The 16,383-nt window shown below is 41.6% G+C and overlaps 1 protein-coding gene across 1 annotated transcript in view; it reads right to left on the reverse strand.

Moving 5' to 3' along the window:
* LOC311100939 (striatin-like) overlaps positions 1-14,657 on the reverse strand; it is a 77,612-nt gene extending 62,955 nt beyond the window's left edge. Inside the window, exon 1 of the mRNA XM_084141915.1 lies at positions 14,282-14,657. Coding sequence (XP_083998041.1) covers positions 14,282-14,488 — 207 coding nt within the window. The 5' untranslated portion in view covers positions 14,489-14,657. The remainder of the gene's footprint in view (positions 1-14,281) is intronic.
* Between the last annotated feature and the right edge of the window lie 1,726 nt (positions 14,658-16,383).

Raw genomic sequence — 16,383 nt, forward strand, 5'->3', positions numbered from 1 at the left:
CTGTCTCCCACCACTTGGCTATACTGTCTCCCACCACTTGGCTATACTGTCTCCCCACCACTTGGCTATACTGTCTCCCACCACTTGGCTATACTGTCTCCCACCACTTGGCTATACTGTCTCCCACCACTTGGCTATACTGTCTCCCACCACTTGGCTATACTGTCTCCCACCACTTGGCTATACTGTCTCCCACCACTTGGCTATACTGTCTCCCACCACTTGGCTATACTGTCTCCCACCACTTGGCTATACTGTCTCCCCACCACTTGGCTATACTGTCTCCCCACCACTAAAGTGTTCTCTTAGCGACGGCAATCAAAGCTGTGGTAACATTAAACGAGTAAAAACGTGTTGAACGGAACCTTGAACAAGTTCAACAGAACTTTGAACGTGTCCCTTAATCCAGTCCTGCTCTCAGCTGGTGTGGTGGCTTTAGGTTCTTCATTGAGCGGTAGCAGTGGGCTCTCACAGAGATCTCATTTGGAGCCATGTTTTTACCTGATCCTTTCATAAAAGTACAAACACATGAAGTGAGAGGTACATACACATTATTAAACTTTATTTAAAGCATGATTAACCTGAAGCAGGACGGAGTCATGACTTAAAACACCAAAGCAAGGCTTCTAGCCCAGGCTAGCTAGCATTAGCATATTACCTTCAAAGTTGCAAAGAAAAGAAGAAACGTAAAATGTGAAGCCTTTATCCAGTTTGCTACGTGGCGTCGTACTGGATGTCCGGACGACCCTCCTCCGTATATCATTAACAGATACTTTAGGCAACTCCAGCAAACACCTTGTAAACTTCATCTCTGCCATCATAACGGTCTACTGTCGCTGTCTTAATGTTTTTTCCCGGTAACCGGAAACGCCCAAGCATCCTTACGCCAATGCGGAAGTGATGCGTGCATAGAGCCTATTGACAGCATGCCAGGGCGGATTGCAGAGGTCTTGAAAAAGAAGGGTCAACACTGCAAATATTGACTCTTTGCATAAACGTAATGTAATTGTCAATAAAACCCTTTGACACTTATGGAATGCTTGTAATTATAATTCAGTATACCATAGTAACATCTGACAAAAATATCAAAAAAAACACTGAAGCGGCAAACTTTGTGAAGACCAATACTTGTGTCATTCTCAAACAACTTTTGACCACGACTGTAGTCATTTCAAAATCTGCTCTTCCCAGGCAACCAAGTCCACCAAAGATGTGGCAGTTGGCCAGTAGATCACTTTGTATTGAAAGACGGATCATCCAAAACCTCCACCAGCTAAGCGGTCACGGATAGAGTGTGTGGAGAGTGTGGATGACTCCGTAATGATGTTACCCAATCCAGATTATCATTAGATTCTTGCTCTACTATTGTTCTGACAATGAGAGAATGTTTAACAACCACTTTCCGTGTTAGTAAGAGGAAACGGTACTACCCCCTAATCTATCAACGTACATCTTTATATCAAAATAGTTTGACTAGGTAAGTATAGTAGTGGTGGAGCTTACACTAAATTAGCCCCTTACTCCCGAGTGGCGCAGTGGTCTAAGGCACTGCATCGCAGCGCTAGCTGTGCCACTAGAGATCCTGGTTTCGAATGCAGGCTCTGTCGTAGCCGGCCGCGACCGGGAGACCCATGGGGCGGCGCACAATTGGCCCAGCGTCGTCCAGGGTAGGGGAGGGAATGGCCGGCAGGGGATGTAGCTCAGTTGGTAGAGCATGGCGTTTGCAACGCCAGGGTTGTGGGTTCGATAAAATAATGTATGCACTAACTGTAAGTCGCTCTGGATAAGAGCATCTGCTAAATGACAAAAAAAAAATTTACAAAATAAAAAGTATGTTACAGATGAGCACTGAATGGAGGGTTAAGGCTAGGGGGGAGGGATTGAGAGTGAGTTGGGACTGGAAAGGGTAAAGGGTCTGAATACTTATGTAAATAAGGTCTTTCTGTTTTATCATTTTAATACATTTGCTAAATATTCTAAAAACCTGCTTTCGCTGTGTCATTTTGGGGTATGTTGTGTAGATTGATGAGGAAAATTTAATTTAATCAATTTTAGAATAAGGCTGTATTGTAACAAAAATGCAGAAAAAGTCAAGAGGTCTGAATACTTTCCGAATGTATATTTTATCTCATCTTTGTATCTCAAAATCATTGTAATGTGGTTAACCTTCATCTAAATTAAAAAACATTTAATCTAAAAGATAAAATTCAACCAGAGAGCGCCCTTAGATTATGGGAAAAGGCCGCACTTGACCGTTGCACTTTAAATCATTCCCACGGTGAACGGCTAGGTCCGATACGTGATGAAACAACACTATTGCAGAGACCTTGATATTACCGGCCGCAATTGATATAATGAAAACAATGTGTGGGGAGGCAGAGGGACAAAATCTCACATCAATTCCTTTGTCAGATAACACTGTGGTTAGAGGGGGAGTGTTGGAAAGATTTGTTATTGCATTGAGAGAGGAACTGTTGTCATTCCCAATGGACGTAAAAAAACAGACTTGGTTGACCTTCTGTGTAATGAAGAGAAAATGTAACAGACATATTTGGGAAACTGAACAAACGGAATGCAAGCATGCAGGGGAAATACAAAAACATTTTACAGATGAGTGACCGAATCAGTGGATTCAGAGAGAATCATTCTTATTTGAGTCTTTCAAAAGCGAACCATGCCCCCTTCCATCAGCATCAGTAAGTGTCCCACATGAGTGATGACTGCTCACCTCCAACGCTTGGAAGAGCACTTTGGGACCTACTTCCCAATACGTTTGACTGTGATCCTGGCGCAGTTGACATGCCGGTAAGTGAAATCGAACAGCTGATTGAGCGGTCATGTGACCGAATGCATTCACGGGTCACTACGGTGGAGTTTTGGTTACTGAGTCAAAAGGAATACCCTGCCGTCTCCGTCTTAGCATTAATGCCGCGTTCAAAATAACTAGGAACTCGGAACTGGGACATCTCCAACTTCCCACTTCAGTGCCTTCTAGACAACTGGGAACTCGGGAAAAGAAATTAGCTTCGACTGGGAAAAATCATTTTGAACGGTCATCCGACTCGGAATTCCAACTCTGGAACGTGGGCCTCTTTCTAGAGCTCCGGCTTTCCGACCTAAAGATCACTGACGTCATGATTTCACCTCGTATTTTTCCTCTGATGAACCGGGTGGGTCTAAGGCTTTAGAGGGTGTGAACGATGCTAAATGGGCATAAACAAAGAGCAGCTCTGTAGCTGTTCAATGTGAAAGGTTATCTTTTATCTTTAATACTGTAAATGGTTTGCCTAATGGGGGAACTTGGTGAGATGATGTTCAGAGAATCCATTTAGGTAATTTGGTGAAAGTAGTCCTTTTCTAAATATATGTTTCCCAGTGGTTAATGTTGAGCACGTGTGAAAACCACGGCAAAATGTTTGAATGTCTTTTTGTCCTAAATGGGATTATACATTTATCACCTTTTAAAGCAGTGTTACTTCTCCATGTTTCCTCCAACTACAGTGTATGATATGCCATTACTTCTCCATGTTTCCTCCAACTACAGTGTATGATATGCCATTACTTCTCCATGTTTCCTCCAACTACAGTGTATGATATGCCATTACTTCTCCATGTTTCCTCCAACTACAGTGTATGATATGCCATTACTTCTCCGTGTTTCCTCCAACTACAGTGTATGATATGCCATTACTTCTCCATGTTTCCTCCAACTACAGTGTATGATATGCCATTACTTCTCCATGTTTCCTCCAACTACAGTGTATGATATGCCATTACTTCTCCGTGTTTCCTCCAACTACAGTGTATGATATGCCATTACTTCTCCATGTTTCCTCCAACTACAGTGTATGATATGCCATTACTTCTCCATGTTTCCTCCAACTACAGTGTATGATATGCCATTACTTCTCTATGTTTCCTCCAACTACAGTGTATGATATGCCATTACTTCTCCATGTTTCCTCCAACTACAGTGTATGATATGCCATTACTTCTCCATGTTTCCTCCAACTACAGTGTATGATATGCCATTACTTCTCCGTGTTTCCTCCAACTACAGTGTATGATATGCCATTACTTCTCCATGTTTCCTCCAACTACAGTGTATGATATGCCATTACTTCTCTATGTTTCCTCCAACTACAGTGTATGATATGCCATTACTTCTCCATGTTTCCTCCAACTACAGTGTATGATATGCCATTACTTCTCTATGTTTCCTCCAACTACAGTGTATGATATGCCATTACTTCTCCATGTTTCCTCCAACTACAGTGTATGATATGCCATTACTTCTCCATGTTTCCTCCAACTACAGTGTATGATATGCCATTACTTCTCCGTGTTTCCTCCAACTACAGTGTATGATATGCCATTACTTCTCCATGTTTCCTCCAACTACAGTGTATGATATGCCATTACTTCTCCATGTTTCCTCCAACTACAGTGTATGATATGCCATTACTTCTCCATGTTTCCTCCAACTACAGTGTATGATATGCCATTACTTCTCCGTGTTTCCTCCAACTACAGTGTATGATATGCCATTACTTCTCCATGTTTCCTCCAACTACAGTGTATGATATGCCATTACTTCTCCATGTTTCCTCCAACTACAGTGTATGATATGCCATTACTTCTCCGTGTTTCCTCCAACTACAGTGTATGATATGCCATTACATCTCCATGTTTCCTCCAACTACAGTGTATGATATGCCATTACTTCTCCGTGTTTCCTCCAACTACAGTGTATGATATGCCATTACTTCTCCATGTTTCCTCCAACTACAGTGTATGATATGCCATTACTTCTCCGTGTTTCCTCCAACTACAGTGTATGATATGCCATTACATCTCCATGTTTCCTCCAACTACAGTGTATGATATGCCATTACTTCGCTATGTTTCCTCCAACTACAGTGTATGATATGCCATTACTTCTCCATGTTTCCTCCAACTACAGTGTATGATATGCCATTACTTCCCCATGTTTCCTCCAACTACAGTGTATGATATGCCATTACTTCTCTATGTTTCCTCCAACTACAGTGTATGATATGCCATTACTTCTCTATGTTGTTTCCTCCAACTACAGTGTATGATATGCCATTACTTCTCCATGTTTCCTCCAACTACAGTGTATGATATGCCATTACTTCTCTATGTTCTCCGTGTTTCCTCCAACTACAGTGTATGATATGCCATTACTTCTCCGTGTTTCCTCCAACTACAGTGTATGATATGCCATTACTTCTCCATGTTTCCTCCAACTACAGTGTATGATAAGCCATTACTTCTCCATGTTTCCTCCAACTACAGTGTATGATATGCCATTACTTCTCCGTGTTTCCTCCAACTACAGTGTATGATATGCCATTACTTCTCCGTGTTTCCTCCAACTACAGTGTATGATATGCCATTACTTCTCCATGTTTCCTCCAACTACAGTGTATGATATGCCATTACTTCCCCATGTTTCCTCCAACTACAGTGTATGATATGCCATTACTTCTCCATGTTTCCTCCAACTACAGTGTATGATATGCCATTACTTCTCTATGTTTCCTCCAACTACAGTGTATGATATGCCATTACTTCTCCATGTTTCCTCCAACTACAGTGTATGATATGCCATGACTTCTCTATGTTTCCTCCAACTACAGTGTATGATATGCCATTACTTCTCCATGTTTCCTCCAACTACAGTGTATTACTTCTCTATGTTTCCTCCAACTACAGTGTATGATATGCCATTACTTCTCCATGTTTCCTCCAACTACAGTGTATGATATGCCATTACTTCTCCATGTTTCCTCCAACTACAGTGTATGATATGCCATTACTTCTCTATGTTTCCTCCAACTACAGTGTATGATATGCCATTACTTCTCCATGTTTCCTCCAACTACAGTGTATGATATGCCATTACTTCTCTATGTTTCCTCCAACTACAGTGTATGATATGCCATTACTTCTCTATGTTTCCTCCAACTACAGTGTATGATATGCCATTACTTCTCCATGTTTCCTCCAACTACAGTGTATTACTTCTCTATGTTTCCTCCAACTACAGTGTATGATATGCCATTACTTCTCAGTGTTTCCTCCAACTACAGTGTATGATATGCAATTACTTCTCTATGTTTCCTCCAACTACAGTGTATTACGTCTCTATGTTTCCTCCAACTACAGTGTATGATATGCCATTACTTCTCCATGTTTCCTCCAACTACAGTGTATTACTTCTCTATGTTTCCTCCAACTACAGTGTATGATATGCCATTACTTCTCCATGTTTCCTCCAACTACAGTGTATGATATGCCATTACTTCTCCATGTTTCCTCCAACTACAGTGTATGATATGCCATTACTTCTCTATGTTTCCTCCAACTACAGTGTATGATATGCCATTACTTCTCAGTGTTTCCTCCAACTACAGTGTATGATATGCAATTACTTCTCTATGTTTCCTCCAACTACAGTGTATTACGTCTCTATGTTTCCTCCAACTACAGTGTATGATATGCCATTACTTCTCCATGTTTCCTCCAACTACAGTGTATTACTTCTCTATGTTTCCTCCAACTACAGTGTATGATATGCCATTACTTCTCCATGTTTCCTCCAACTACAGTGTATGATATGCCATTACTTCTCCATGTTTCCTCCAACTACAGTGTATGATATGCCATTACTTCTCTATGTTTCCTCCAACTACAGTGTATGATATGCCATTACTTCTCCATGTTTCCTCCAACTACAGTGTATGATATGCCATTACTTCTCCATGTTTCCTCCAACTACAGTGTATGATATGCCATTACTTCTCCATGTTTCCTCCAACTACAGTGTATGATATGCCATTACTTCTCCGTGTTTCCTCCAACTACAGTGTATGATATGCCATTACTTCTCCATGTTTCCTCCAACTACAGTGTATGATATGCCATTACTTCTCCATGTTTCCTCCAACTACAGTGTATGATATGCCATTACTTCTCTATGTTTCCTCCAACTACAGTGTATGATATGCCATTACTTCTCCATGTTTCCTCCAACTACAGTTTATGATATGCCATTACTTCTCCGTGTTTCCTCCAACTACAGTGTATGATATGCCATTACTTCTCCATGTTTCCTCCAACTACAGTGTATGATATGCCATTACTTCTCCATGTTTCCTCCAACTACAGTGTATGATATGCCATTACTTCTCCATGTTTCCTCCAACTACAGTGTATGATATGCTATTACTTCTCCATGTTTCCTCCAACTACAGTGTATGATATGCCATTACTTCTCCATGTTTCCTCCAACTACAGTGTATGATATGCCATTACTTCTCTATGTTTCCTCCAACTACAGTGTATGATATGCCATTACTTCTCCATGTTTCCTCCAACTACAGTGTATGATATGCCATTACTTCTCTATGTTTCCTCCAACTACAGTGTATGATATGCCATTACTTCTCCATGTTTCCTCCAACTACAGTGTATGATATGCCATTACTTCTCCATGTTTCCTCCAACTACAGTGTATGATATGCCATTACTTCTCCATGTTTCCTCCAACTACAGTGTATGATATGCCATTACTTCTCCATGTTTCCTCCAACTACAGTGTATTACTTCTCTATGTTTCCTCCAACTACAGTGTATGATATGCCATTACTTCTCCATGTTTCCTCCAACTACAGTGTATGATATGCCATTACTTCTCCATGTTTCCTCCAACTACAGTGTATGATATGCCATTACTTCTCCATGTTTCCTCCAACTACAGTGTATGATATGCCATTACTTCTCCATGTTTCCTCCAACTACAGTGTATGATATGCCATTACTTCTCTATGTTTCCTCCAACTACAGTGTATGATATGCCATTACTTCTCCATGTTTCCTCCAACTACAGTGTATTACTTCTCTATGTTTCCTCCAACTACAGTGTATGATATGCCATTACTTCTCCATGTTTCCTCCAACTACAGTGTATGATATGCCATTACTTCTCCATGTTTCCTCCAACTACAGTGTATGATATGCCATTACTTCTCCATGTTTCCTCCAACTACAGTGTATGATATGCCATTACTTCTCCATGTTTCCTCCAACTACAGTGTATGATATGCCATTACTTCTCCATGTTTCCTCCAACTACAGTGTATGATATGCCATTACTTCTCCATGTTTCCTCCAACTACAGTGTATGATATGCCATTACTTCTCCATGTTTCCTCCAACTACAGTGTATGATATGCCATTACTTCTCCATGTTTCCTCCAACTACAGTGTATGATATGCCATTACTTCTCCATGTTTCCTCCAACTACAGTGTATGATATGCCATTACTTCTCTGTGTTTCCTCCAACTACAGTGTATGATATGCCATTACTTCTCCATGTTTCCTCCAACTACAGTGTATGATATGCCATTACTTCTCAGTGTTTCCTCCAACTACAGTGTATGATATGCCATTACTTCTCTATGTTTCCTCCAACTACAGTGTATTACGTCTCTATGTTTCCTCCAACTACAGTGTATGATATGCCATTACTTCTCCATGTTTCCTCCAACTACAGTGTATTACTTCTCTATGTTTCCTCCAACTACAGTGTATGATATGCCATTACTTCTCCATGTTTCCTCCAACTACAGTGTATGATATGCCATTACTTCTCCATGTTTCCTCCAACTACAGTGTATGATATGCCATTACTTCTCCGTGTTTCCTCCAACTACAGTGTATGATATGCCATTACTTCTCCATGTTTCCTCCAACTACAGTGTATGATATGCCATTACTTCTCCGTGTTTCCTCCAACTACAGTGTATGATATGCCATTACTTCTCCATGTTTCCTCCAACTACAGTGTATGATATGCCATTACTTCTCCGTGTTTCCTCCAACTACAGTGTATGATATGCCATTACTTCTCCATGTTTCCTCCAACTACAGTGTATGATATGCCATTACTTCTCCGTGTTTCCTCCAACTACAGTGTATGATATGCCATTACTTCTCTATGTTTCCTCCAACTACAGTGTATGATATGCCATTACTTCTCCATGTTTCCTCCAACTACAGTGTATGATATGCCATTACTTCTCCGTGTTTCCTCCAACTACAGTGTATGATATGCCATTACTTCTCCATGTTTCCTCCAACTAGTGTATGATATGCCATTACTTCTCCATGTTTCCTCCAACTACAGTGTATGATATGCCATTACTTCTCCATGTTTCCTCCAACTACAGTGTATGATATGCCATTACTTCTCCGTGTTTCCTCCAACTACAGTGTATGATATGCCATTACTTCTCCATGTTTCCTCCAACTACAGTGTATGATATGCCATTACTTCTCCATGTTTCCTCCAACTACAGTGTATGATATGCCATTACTTCTCCGTGTTTCCTCCAACTACAGTGTATGATATGCCATTACATCTCCATGTTTCCTCCAACTACAGTGTATGATATGCCATTACTTCTCCGTGTTTCCTCCAACTACAGTGTATGATATGCCATTACTTCTCCATGTTTCCTCCAACTACAGTGTATGATATGCCATTACTTCTCCATGTTTCCTCCAACTACAGTGTATGATATGCCATTACTTCTCCGTGTTTCCTCCAACTACAGTGTATGATATGCCATTACATCTCCATGTTTCCTCCAACTACAGTGTATGATATGCCATTACTTCGCTATGTTTCCTCCAACTACAGTGTATGATATGCCATTACTTCTCCATGTTTCCTCCAACTACAGTGTATGATATGCCATTACTTCCCCATGTTTCCTCCAACTACAGTGTATGATATGCCATTACTTCTCTATGTTTCCTCCAACTACAGTGTATGATATGCCATTACTTCTCTATGTTGTTTCCTCCAACTACAGTGTATGATATGCCATTACTTCTCCATGTTTCCTCCAACTACAGTGTATGATATGCCATTACTTCTCTATGTTCTCCGTGTTTCCTCCAACTACAGTGTATGATATGCCATTACTTCTCCGTGTTTCCTCCAACTACAGTGTATGATATGCCATTACTTCTCCATGTTTCCTCCAACTACAGTGTATGATAAGCCATTACTTCTCCATGTTTCCTCCAACTACAGTGTATGATATGCCATTACTTCTCCGTGTTTCCTCCAACTACAGTGTATGATATGCCATTACTTCTCCGTGTTTCCTCCAACTACAGTGTATGATATGCCATTACTTCTCCATGTTTCCTCCAACTACAGTGTATGATATGCCATTACTTCCCCATGTTTCCTCCAACTACAGTGTATGATATGCCATTACTTCTCCATGTTTCCTCCAACTACAGTGTATGATATGCCATTACTTCTCTATGTTTCCTCCAACTACAGTGTATGATATGCCATTACTTCTCCATGTTTCCTCCAACTACAGTGTATGATATGCCATGACTTCTCTATGTTTCCTCCAACTACAGTGTATGATATGCCATTACTTCTCCATGTTTCCTCCAACTACAGTGTATTACTTCTCTATGTTTCCTCCAACTACAGTGTATGATATGCCATTACTTCTCCATGTTTCCTCCAACTACAGTGTATGATATGCCATTACTTCTCCATGTTTCCTCCAACTACAGTGTATGATATGCCATTACTTCTCTATGTTTCCTCCAACTACAGTGTATGATATGCCATTACTTCTCCATGTTTCCTCCAACTACAGTGTATGATATGCCATTACTTCTCTATGTTTCCTCCAACTACAGTGTATGATATGCCATTACTTCTCTATGTTTCCTCCAACTACAGTGTATGATATGCCATTACTTCTCCATGTTTCCTCCAACTACAGTGTATTACTTCTCTATGTTTCCTCCAACTACAGTGTATGATATGCCATTACTTCTCAGTGTTTCCTCCAACTACAGTGTATGATATGCAATTACTTCTCTATGTTTCCTCCAACTACAGTGTATTACTTCTCCATGTTTCCTCCAACTACAGTGTATGATATGCCATTACTTCTCCATGTTTCCTCCAACTACAGTGTATGATATGCCATTACTTCTCCATGTTTCCTCCAACTACAGTGTATGATATGCTATTACTTCTCCATGTTTCCTCCAACTACAGTGTATGATATGCCATTACTTCTCCATGTTTCCTCCAACTACAGTGTATGATATGCCATTACTTCTCTATGTTTCCTCCAACTACAGTGTATGATATGCCATTACTTCTCCATGTTTCCTCCAACTACAGTGTATGATATGCCATTACTTCTCTATGTTTCCTCCAACTACAGTGTATGATATGCCATTACTTCTCCATGTTTCCTCCAACTACAGTGTATGATATGCCATTACTTCTCCATGTTTCCTCCAACTACAGTGTATGATATGCCATGACTTCTCTATGTTTCCTCCAACTACAGTGTATGATATGCCATTACTTCTCCATGTTTCCTCCAACTACAGTGTATGATATGCCATTACTTCTCTATGTTTCCTCCAACTACAGTGTATTACGTCTCTATGTTTCCTCCAACTACAGTGTATGATATGCCATTACTTCTCCATGTTTCCTCCAACTACAGTGTATTACTTCTCTATGTTTCCTCCAACTACAGTGTATGATATGCCATTACTTCTCCATGTTTCCTCCAACTACAGTGTATGATATGCCATTACTTCTCCATGTTTCCTCCAACTACAGTGTATGATATGCCATTACTTCTCCGTGTTTCCTCCAACTACAGTGTATGATATGCCATTACTTCTCCGTGTTTCCTCCAACTACAGTGTATGATATGCCATTACTTCTCCGTGTTTCCTCCAACTACAGTGTATGATATGCCATTACTTCTCCATGTTTCCTCCAACTACAGTGTATGATATGCCATTACTTCTCCGTGTTTCCTCCAACTACAGTGTATGATATGCCATTACTTCTCTATGTTTCCTCCAACTACAGTGTATGATATGCCATTACTTCTCCATGTTTCCTCCAACTACAGTGTATGATATGCCATTACTTCTCCGTGTTTCCTCCAACTACAGTGTATGATATGCCATTACTTCTCTATGTTTCCTCCAACTACAGTGTATGATATGCCATTACTTCTCCGTGTTTCCTCCAACTACAGTGTATGATATGCCATTACTTCTCCATGTTTCCTCCAACTACAGTGTATGATATGCCATTACTTCTCCATGTTTCCTCCAACTACAGTGTATGATATGCCATTACTTCTCCATGTTTCCTCCAACTACAGTGTATGATATGCCATTACTTCTCCATGTTTCCTCCAACTACAGTGTATTACTTCTCTATGTTTCCTCCAACTACAGTGTATGATATGCCATTTAGAAGCTCTGAGTCTGTACTTTTATCCAACGTAAAAAACACCATTTAACATTTTGGAACATAAGACTGAAATGAGATGGTGGGACACATATGGCAAATTGACAATACATTATTTACCATTAATTTCTAATGGGCACAAAATAATCTGAAACAACCTAAACAAACAGCAAATGCATCCAACCAGTTTGCTAAATGCTATATGACAAAACAAAAAAAAGACTCCACTATGCAAGTAACCATTTCATTGTACCATTTACACCTTCTGTGCATGTGACAAATACACGTTTTTATTTGATATAGTGTGTGTTTACCAGAGACGGTAATGTGAAGAACAACCTGACCTGCACCAAAGTCAGATTAGATATAGGCCAAGGACTAGATACAGTGTCTTTTTCTTATTACTTTTGCTACTACTTTCACCACATTTAGTCTTGAAATCTTTGGTTGTTTACTACACTGTAAATCCTTAAAGGGTTGGGTGGGGCCATTTTCTCAAAAGTGGGTTTACAAGTTTATCAACTTTCAAAGCAGAATTACTTTCCCATTGTTCCTCAACTGCAGTGGGTGATATACCATTTTCTAGCTCTGAGTCTCTACTTTTATCCATTGTAAAAAACACAACTTCAAATTTTGCTACATGGGCAAATATGTATGAAAGTTTTAATTCAAATCAGTCAGTTAGTAGCGAATCAGGGGAGATGTTGTCATTCACTATTCATTCTGGGCCTACATCATGTATTACATAGTAACTACACAGAAGAAGACACTGTGGTGGAGTGGAATGAAGATGGAGTCTGTCCAAAACAGGTACACTTAGGCTAGTCATGCAACTGCAGAGTGTGGCTAGGGATTTAATTGGTCAAATAATAGACTGAATCAGTGTGGTAAAAAGACAGAAACCAATCTATTGTGTTCACACTCACAGGATGAGCACATCCACATCAGCCCCACAAACTGTGTCCACTCGCCATTCCTGGCCCCTGCTGCAAACAACAGTGTGTGTGTGCGTCCAAGTGCCAGCTGAGCCCTGTTCAGAGCATAACAGTGACAACTGAACTCAAGATGTCAGGGCAGGAAGGAGGAAAAGATGTCAGGACAGGAAGGAGGAAAATATATCAGGACAGGAAGGAGGAAAATATGTCAGGGCTGGAAGGGGTAAAAGATGTCAGGGTAGGAAGGAGGAAAATATGTCAGGGCTGGAAGGAGGAAAATCAATTACACAGGAAACGTCTGTGTCCCCTACATTGTTCTATCGTTCCGCCATCTTCAGATGGGCAATGTATAAAGGTGTGGAGTGTGTGTTCATTGGGGGGTGGCATCACTAATGTGTAATGTAGTACTAACTATACGTTAACGTTATACCATCACAGGATTCAGCAGCTTCAACGCCTGTATTTTCCAAGACAACAGCAGAGGGAGCGGATTTAATAGGCAACCAGTTGGTTTGCTAGATTATTCCTATAACATTAACTAGTTCGCTACCTGGTTAGCCACTCTTGGGGGATTTCACAAGCGTCCTAGCTTAGCCATGGCAGTTGCTAACTAGCTAGTTAGCTTGCTACACAAATAAACGTCCAATGTTAGGCACTAGAGACAAAACATTAAAATCAAATCAAATTACACCTCATCCAGAACTAACTACCGTTAACTAACTGCATGCAACTATGTTAGCTAGCGTCTTATCCTCACGACGAAACTACCTAACTAGCTTGTCAATAAATAATGGCTAACCTGGTTGCTACTTAGCATGTGCTAACCAACCAGGAGACGATGCGCGCTAGCTAATGCTAACTAAAACAATCACATTTATACAAAGAATAGCTATGTAGCTAGCCTGATAAGACCATCGTACAAATCTGCCGTCATCATCACAAAACATCGTTCAAAAGTGATTACAAATATCAAAGTTATTCACCTGCAATTCGGCGCGTTGCACCTCCCATTGTGCCTTCTCCACTTCGAAGCGGGCCCATTCGTGTTGCAGGAAGTGTAGGATCCCCGGGATACTGTACGGAGACCTGGCCGCCTCCCCTGCGTCCCCCTCCGGCAGCAGTCCCTTCCCACCGCCCGCTAAGATAGAGTTGTTGTTGAAGAAAACGCCGGGCCCTGCCTGTTCGTCCATGGCCTGGGCTCGGTTCAGGTCACGGACAGAGGGATAGCTCCACTTTTGTGTCGCTGATTCGTGAGGATGTTCACCAAGTCAGATGTACGGTGTGCAATCGGAAGGGTAGTAACTACTACCGTATATTGACAGCTCTCTCTCTCTCTCTCTCTCTCTCTCTCTCTCTCTCTCTCTCGCCCCTCTCTCTCTCTCTCTCTCTCTCTCTCTCTCTCTCTCTCTCTCTCGCCCCTCTCTGTCTCTCTCTCTCTCTCTCTCTCTCTCTCTCTCTCTCTCTCTCTCTCTCTCTCTCTCTCGCCCCTCTCTCTCTCTCTCTCTCTCTCTCTCTCTCTCTCTCTCTCTCGCCCCTCTCTCTCGCCCCTCTCTCTCTCTCTCTCTCGCAATCGGAAGGGTAGTAACTACTACCGTATATTGACAGCTCTCTCTCTCTCTCGCTCTCTCTCTCTCTCTCTCTCTCTCTACTCTCTCTCTCTCTCTCTCGCAATCGGAAGGGTAGTAACTACTACCGTATATTGACAGCTCTCTCTCTCTCTCGCCCCTCTCTCTCTCTCTCTCTCTCTCACTCTCTCTCTCTCTCTCTCTCTCTCTCTCTCTCTCTCTCTCTCTCGCTCCTCTCTCTCTCTCTCTCTCTCTCTCTCTCTCTCTCTCTCTCTCGCCCCTCTCTCTCGCCCCCTCTCTCTCTCTCTCTCTCTCGCAATCGGAAGGGTAGTAACTACTACCGTATATTGACAGCTCTCTCTCTCTCTCGCTCTCTCTCTCTCTCTCTCTCTCTCTCGCCCCTCTCTCTCGCCCCTCTCTCTCTCTCTCTCTCTCTCTCTCTCGCCCCTCTCTCTCGCCCCTCTCTCTCTCTCTCTCTCGCAATCGGAAGGGTAGTAACTACTACCGTATATTGACAGCTCTCTCTCTCTCTCGCTCTCTCTCTCTCTCTCTCTCTCTCTCTCTCTCTCTCTCTCTCTCTCTCTCTCTCTCTCTCTCTCTCTCTCTCTCTCTCTCTCTCTCTCTCTGTCTCTCTCTCTGTCTCTCTCTCTCTCTCTCTCTCTCTCTCTCTCTCTCTCTCTCTCTCTATGGGGACTGGGCTTTCTGACAGCTAGCTGTTATTGACTGACGTCAGAGAACATCATCACGCCCCATTCTTCTTCTTCGATGAGGTTTAACCGCGGTTGGCTGCCAATTTGTTGCATTACCGCCACCTACTAGACTGGAGTACAACACCCCTTATATTTTAATATAAATAATAATATGCCATTTAGCAGACCCTTTTATCCAAATCGACTTACAGTCATGTGCGCATACATTTTAACGTATGGGTGGTCCCTGGGGATCGAACCCACTACCCTGGCGTTACAAGCGCCATGCTCTACCAATTGAGCTACAGAGGAACATTTTTCTTGAAAAATAAAATAAAATTAAGAAATACCCTACCATCTAACACTACACTCACAAATTCAAAATTATTATTAATAATTAACCCCACCCCACTCCACTATTTAAATATATTAACTCCTACCTCATGCCCTCAACCTGAGATGATGGGACACCTCTTAACACTCCCTGTACCTCTTCTGATGTCCAGTCTCGGCCACCCAAATACCTCTCTGCAGCTGCCACCAAACCTCAATTTTCTTCAACTTACGTTCCATCCCTGCAGTATAATTATTAACCATTGCTATAAACGCTAAAAATCCAATCTTACTGAAACATATATCACTTGTTGGCCTATCTCTCTGTACTGGTACATCTCTACTACTCTCACCCCCCACCCCCCCCTTTTTTTCACCCATCTTGAAACCACAAATCGATCAGCAAAAAGGCAAAGGTCCACTTTTTCCAAAAACTTCACTCCTACTGTCACAGACTAATCTTTATCCTGACCCTCGGTGCTAGCCTCGGGCTCCGAG

This window comes from Coregonus lavaretus, assembly GCF_964263955.1.
Source record: "Coregonus lavaretus genome assembly, chromosome: 25".
Lineage (NCBI taxonomy): Eukaryota > Metazoa > Chordata > Actinopteri > Salmoniformes > Salmonidae > Coregonus > Coregonus lavaretus.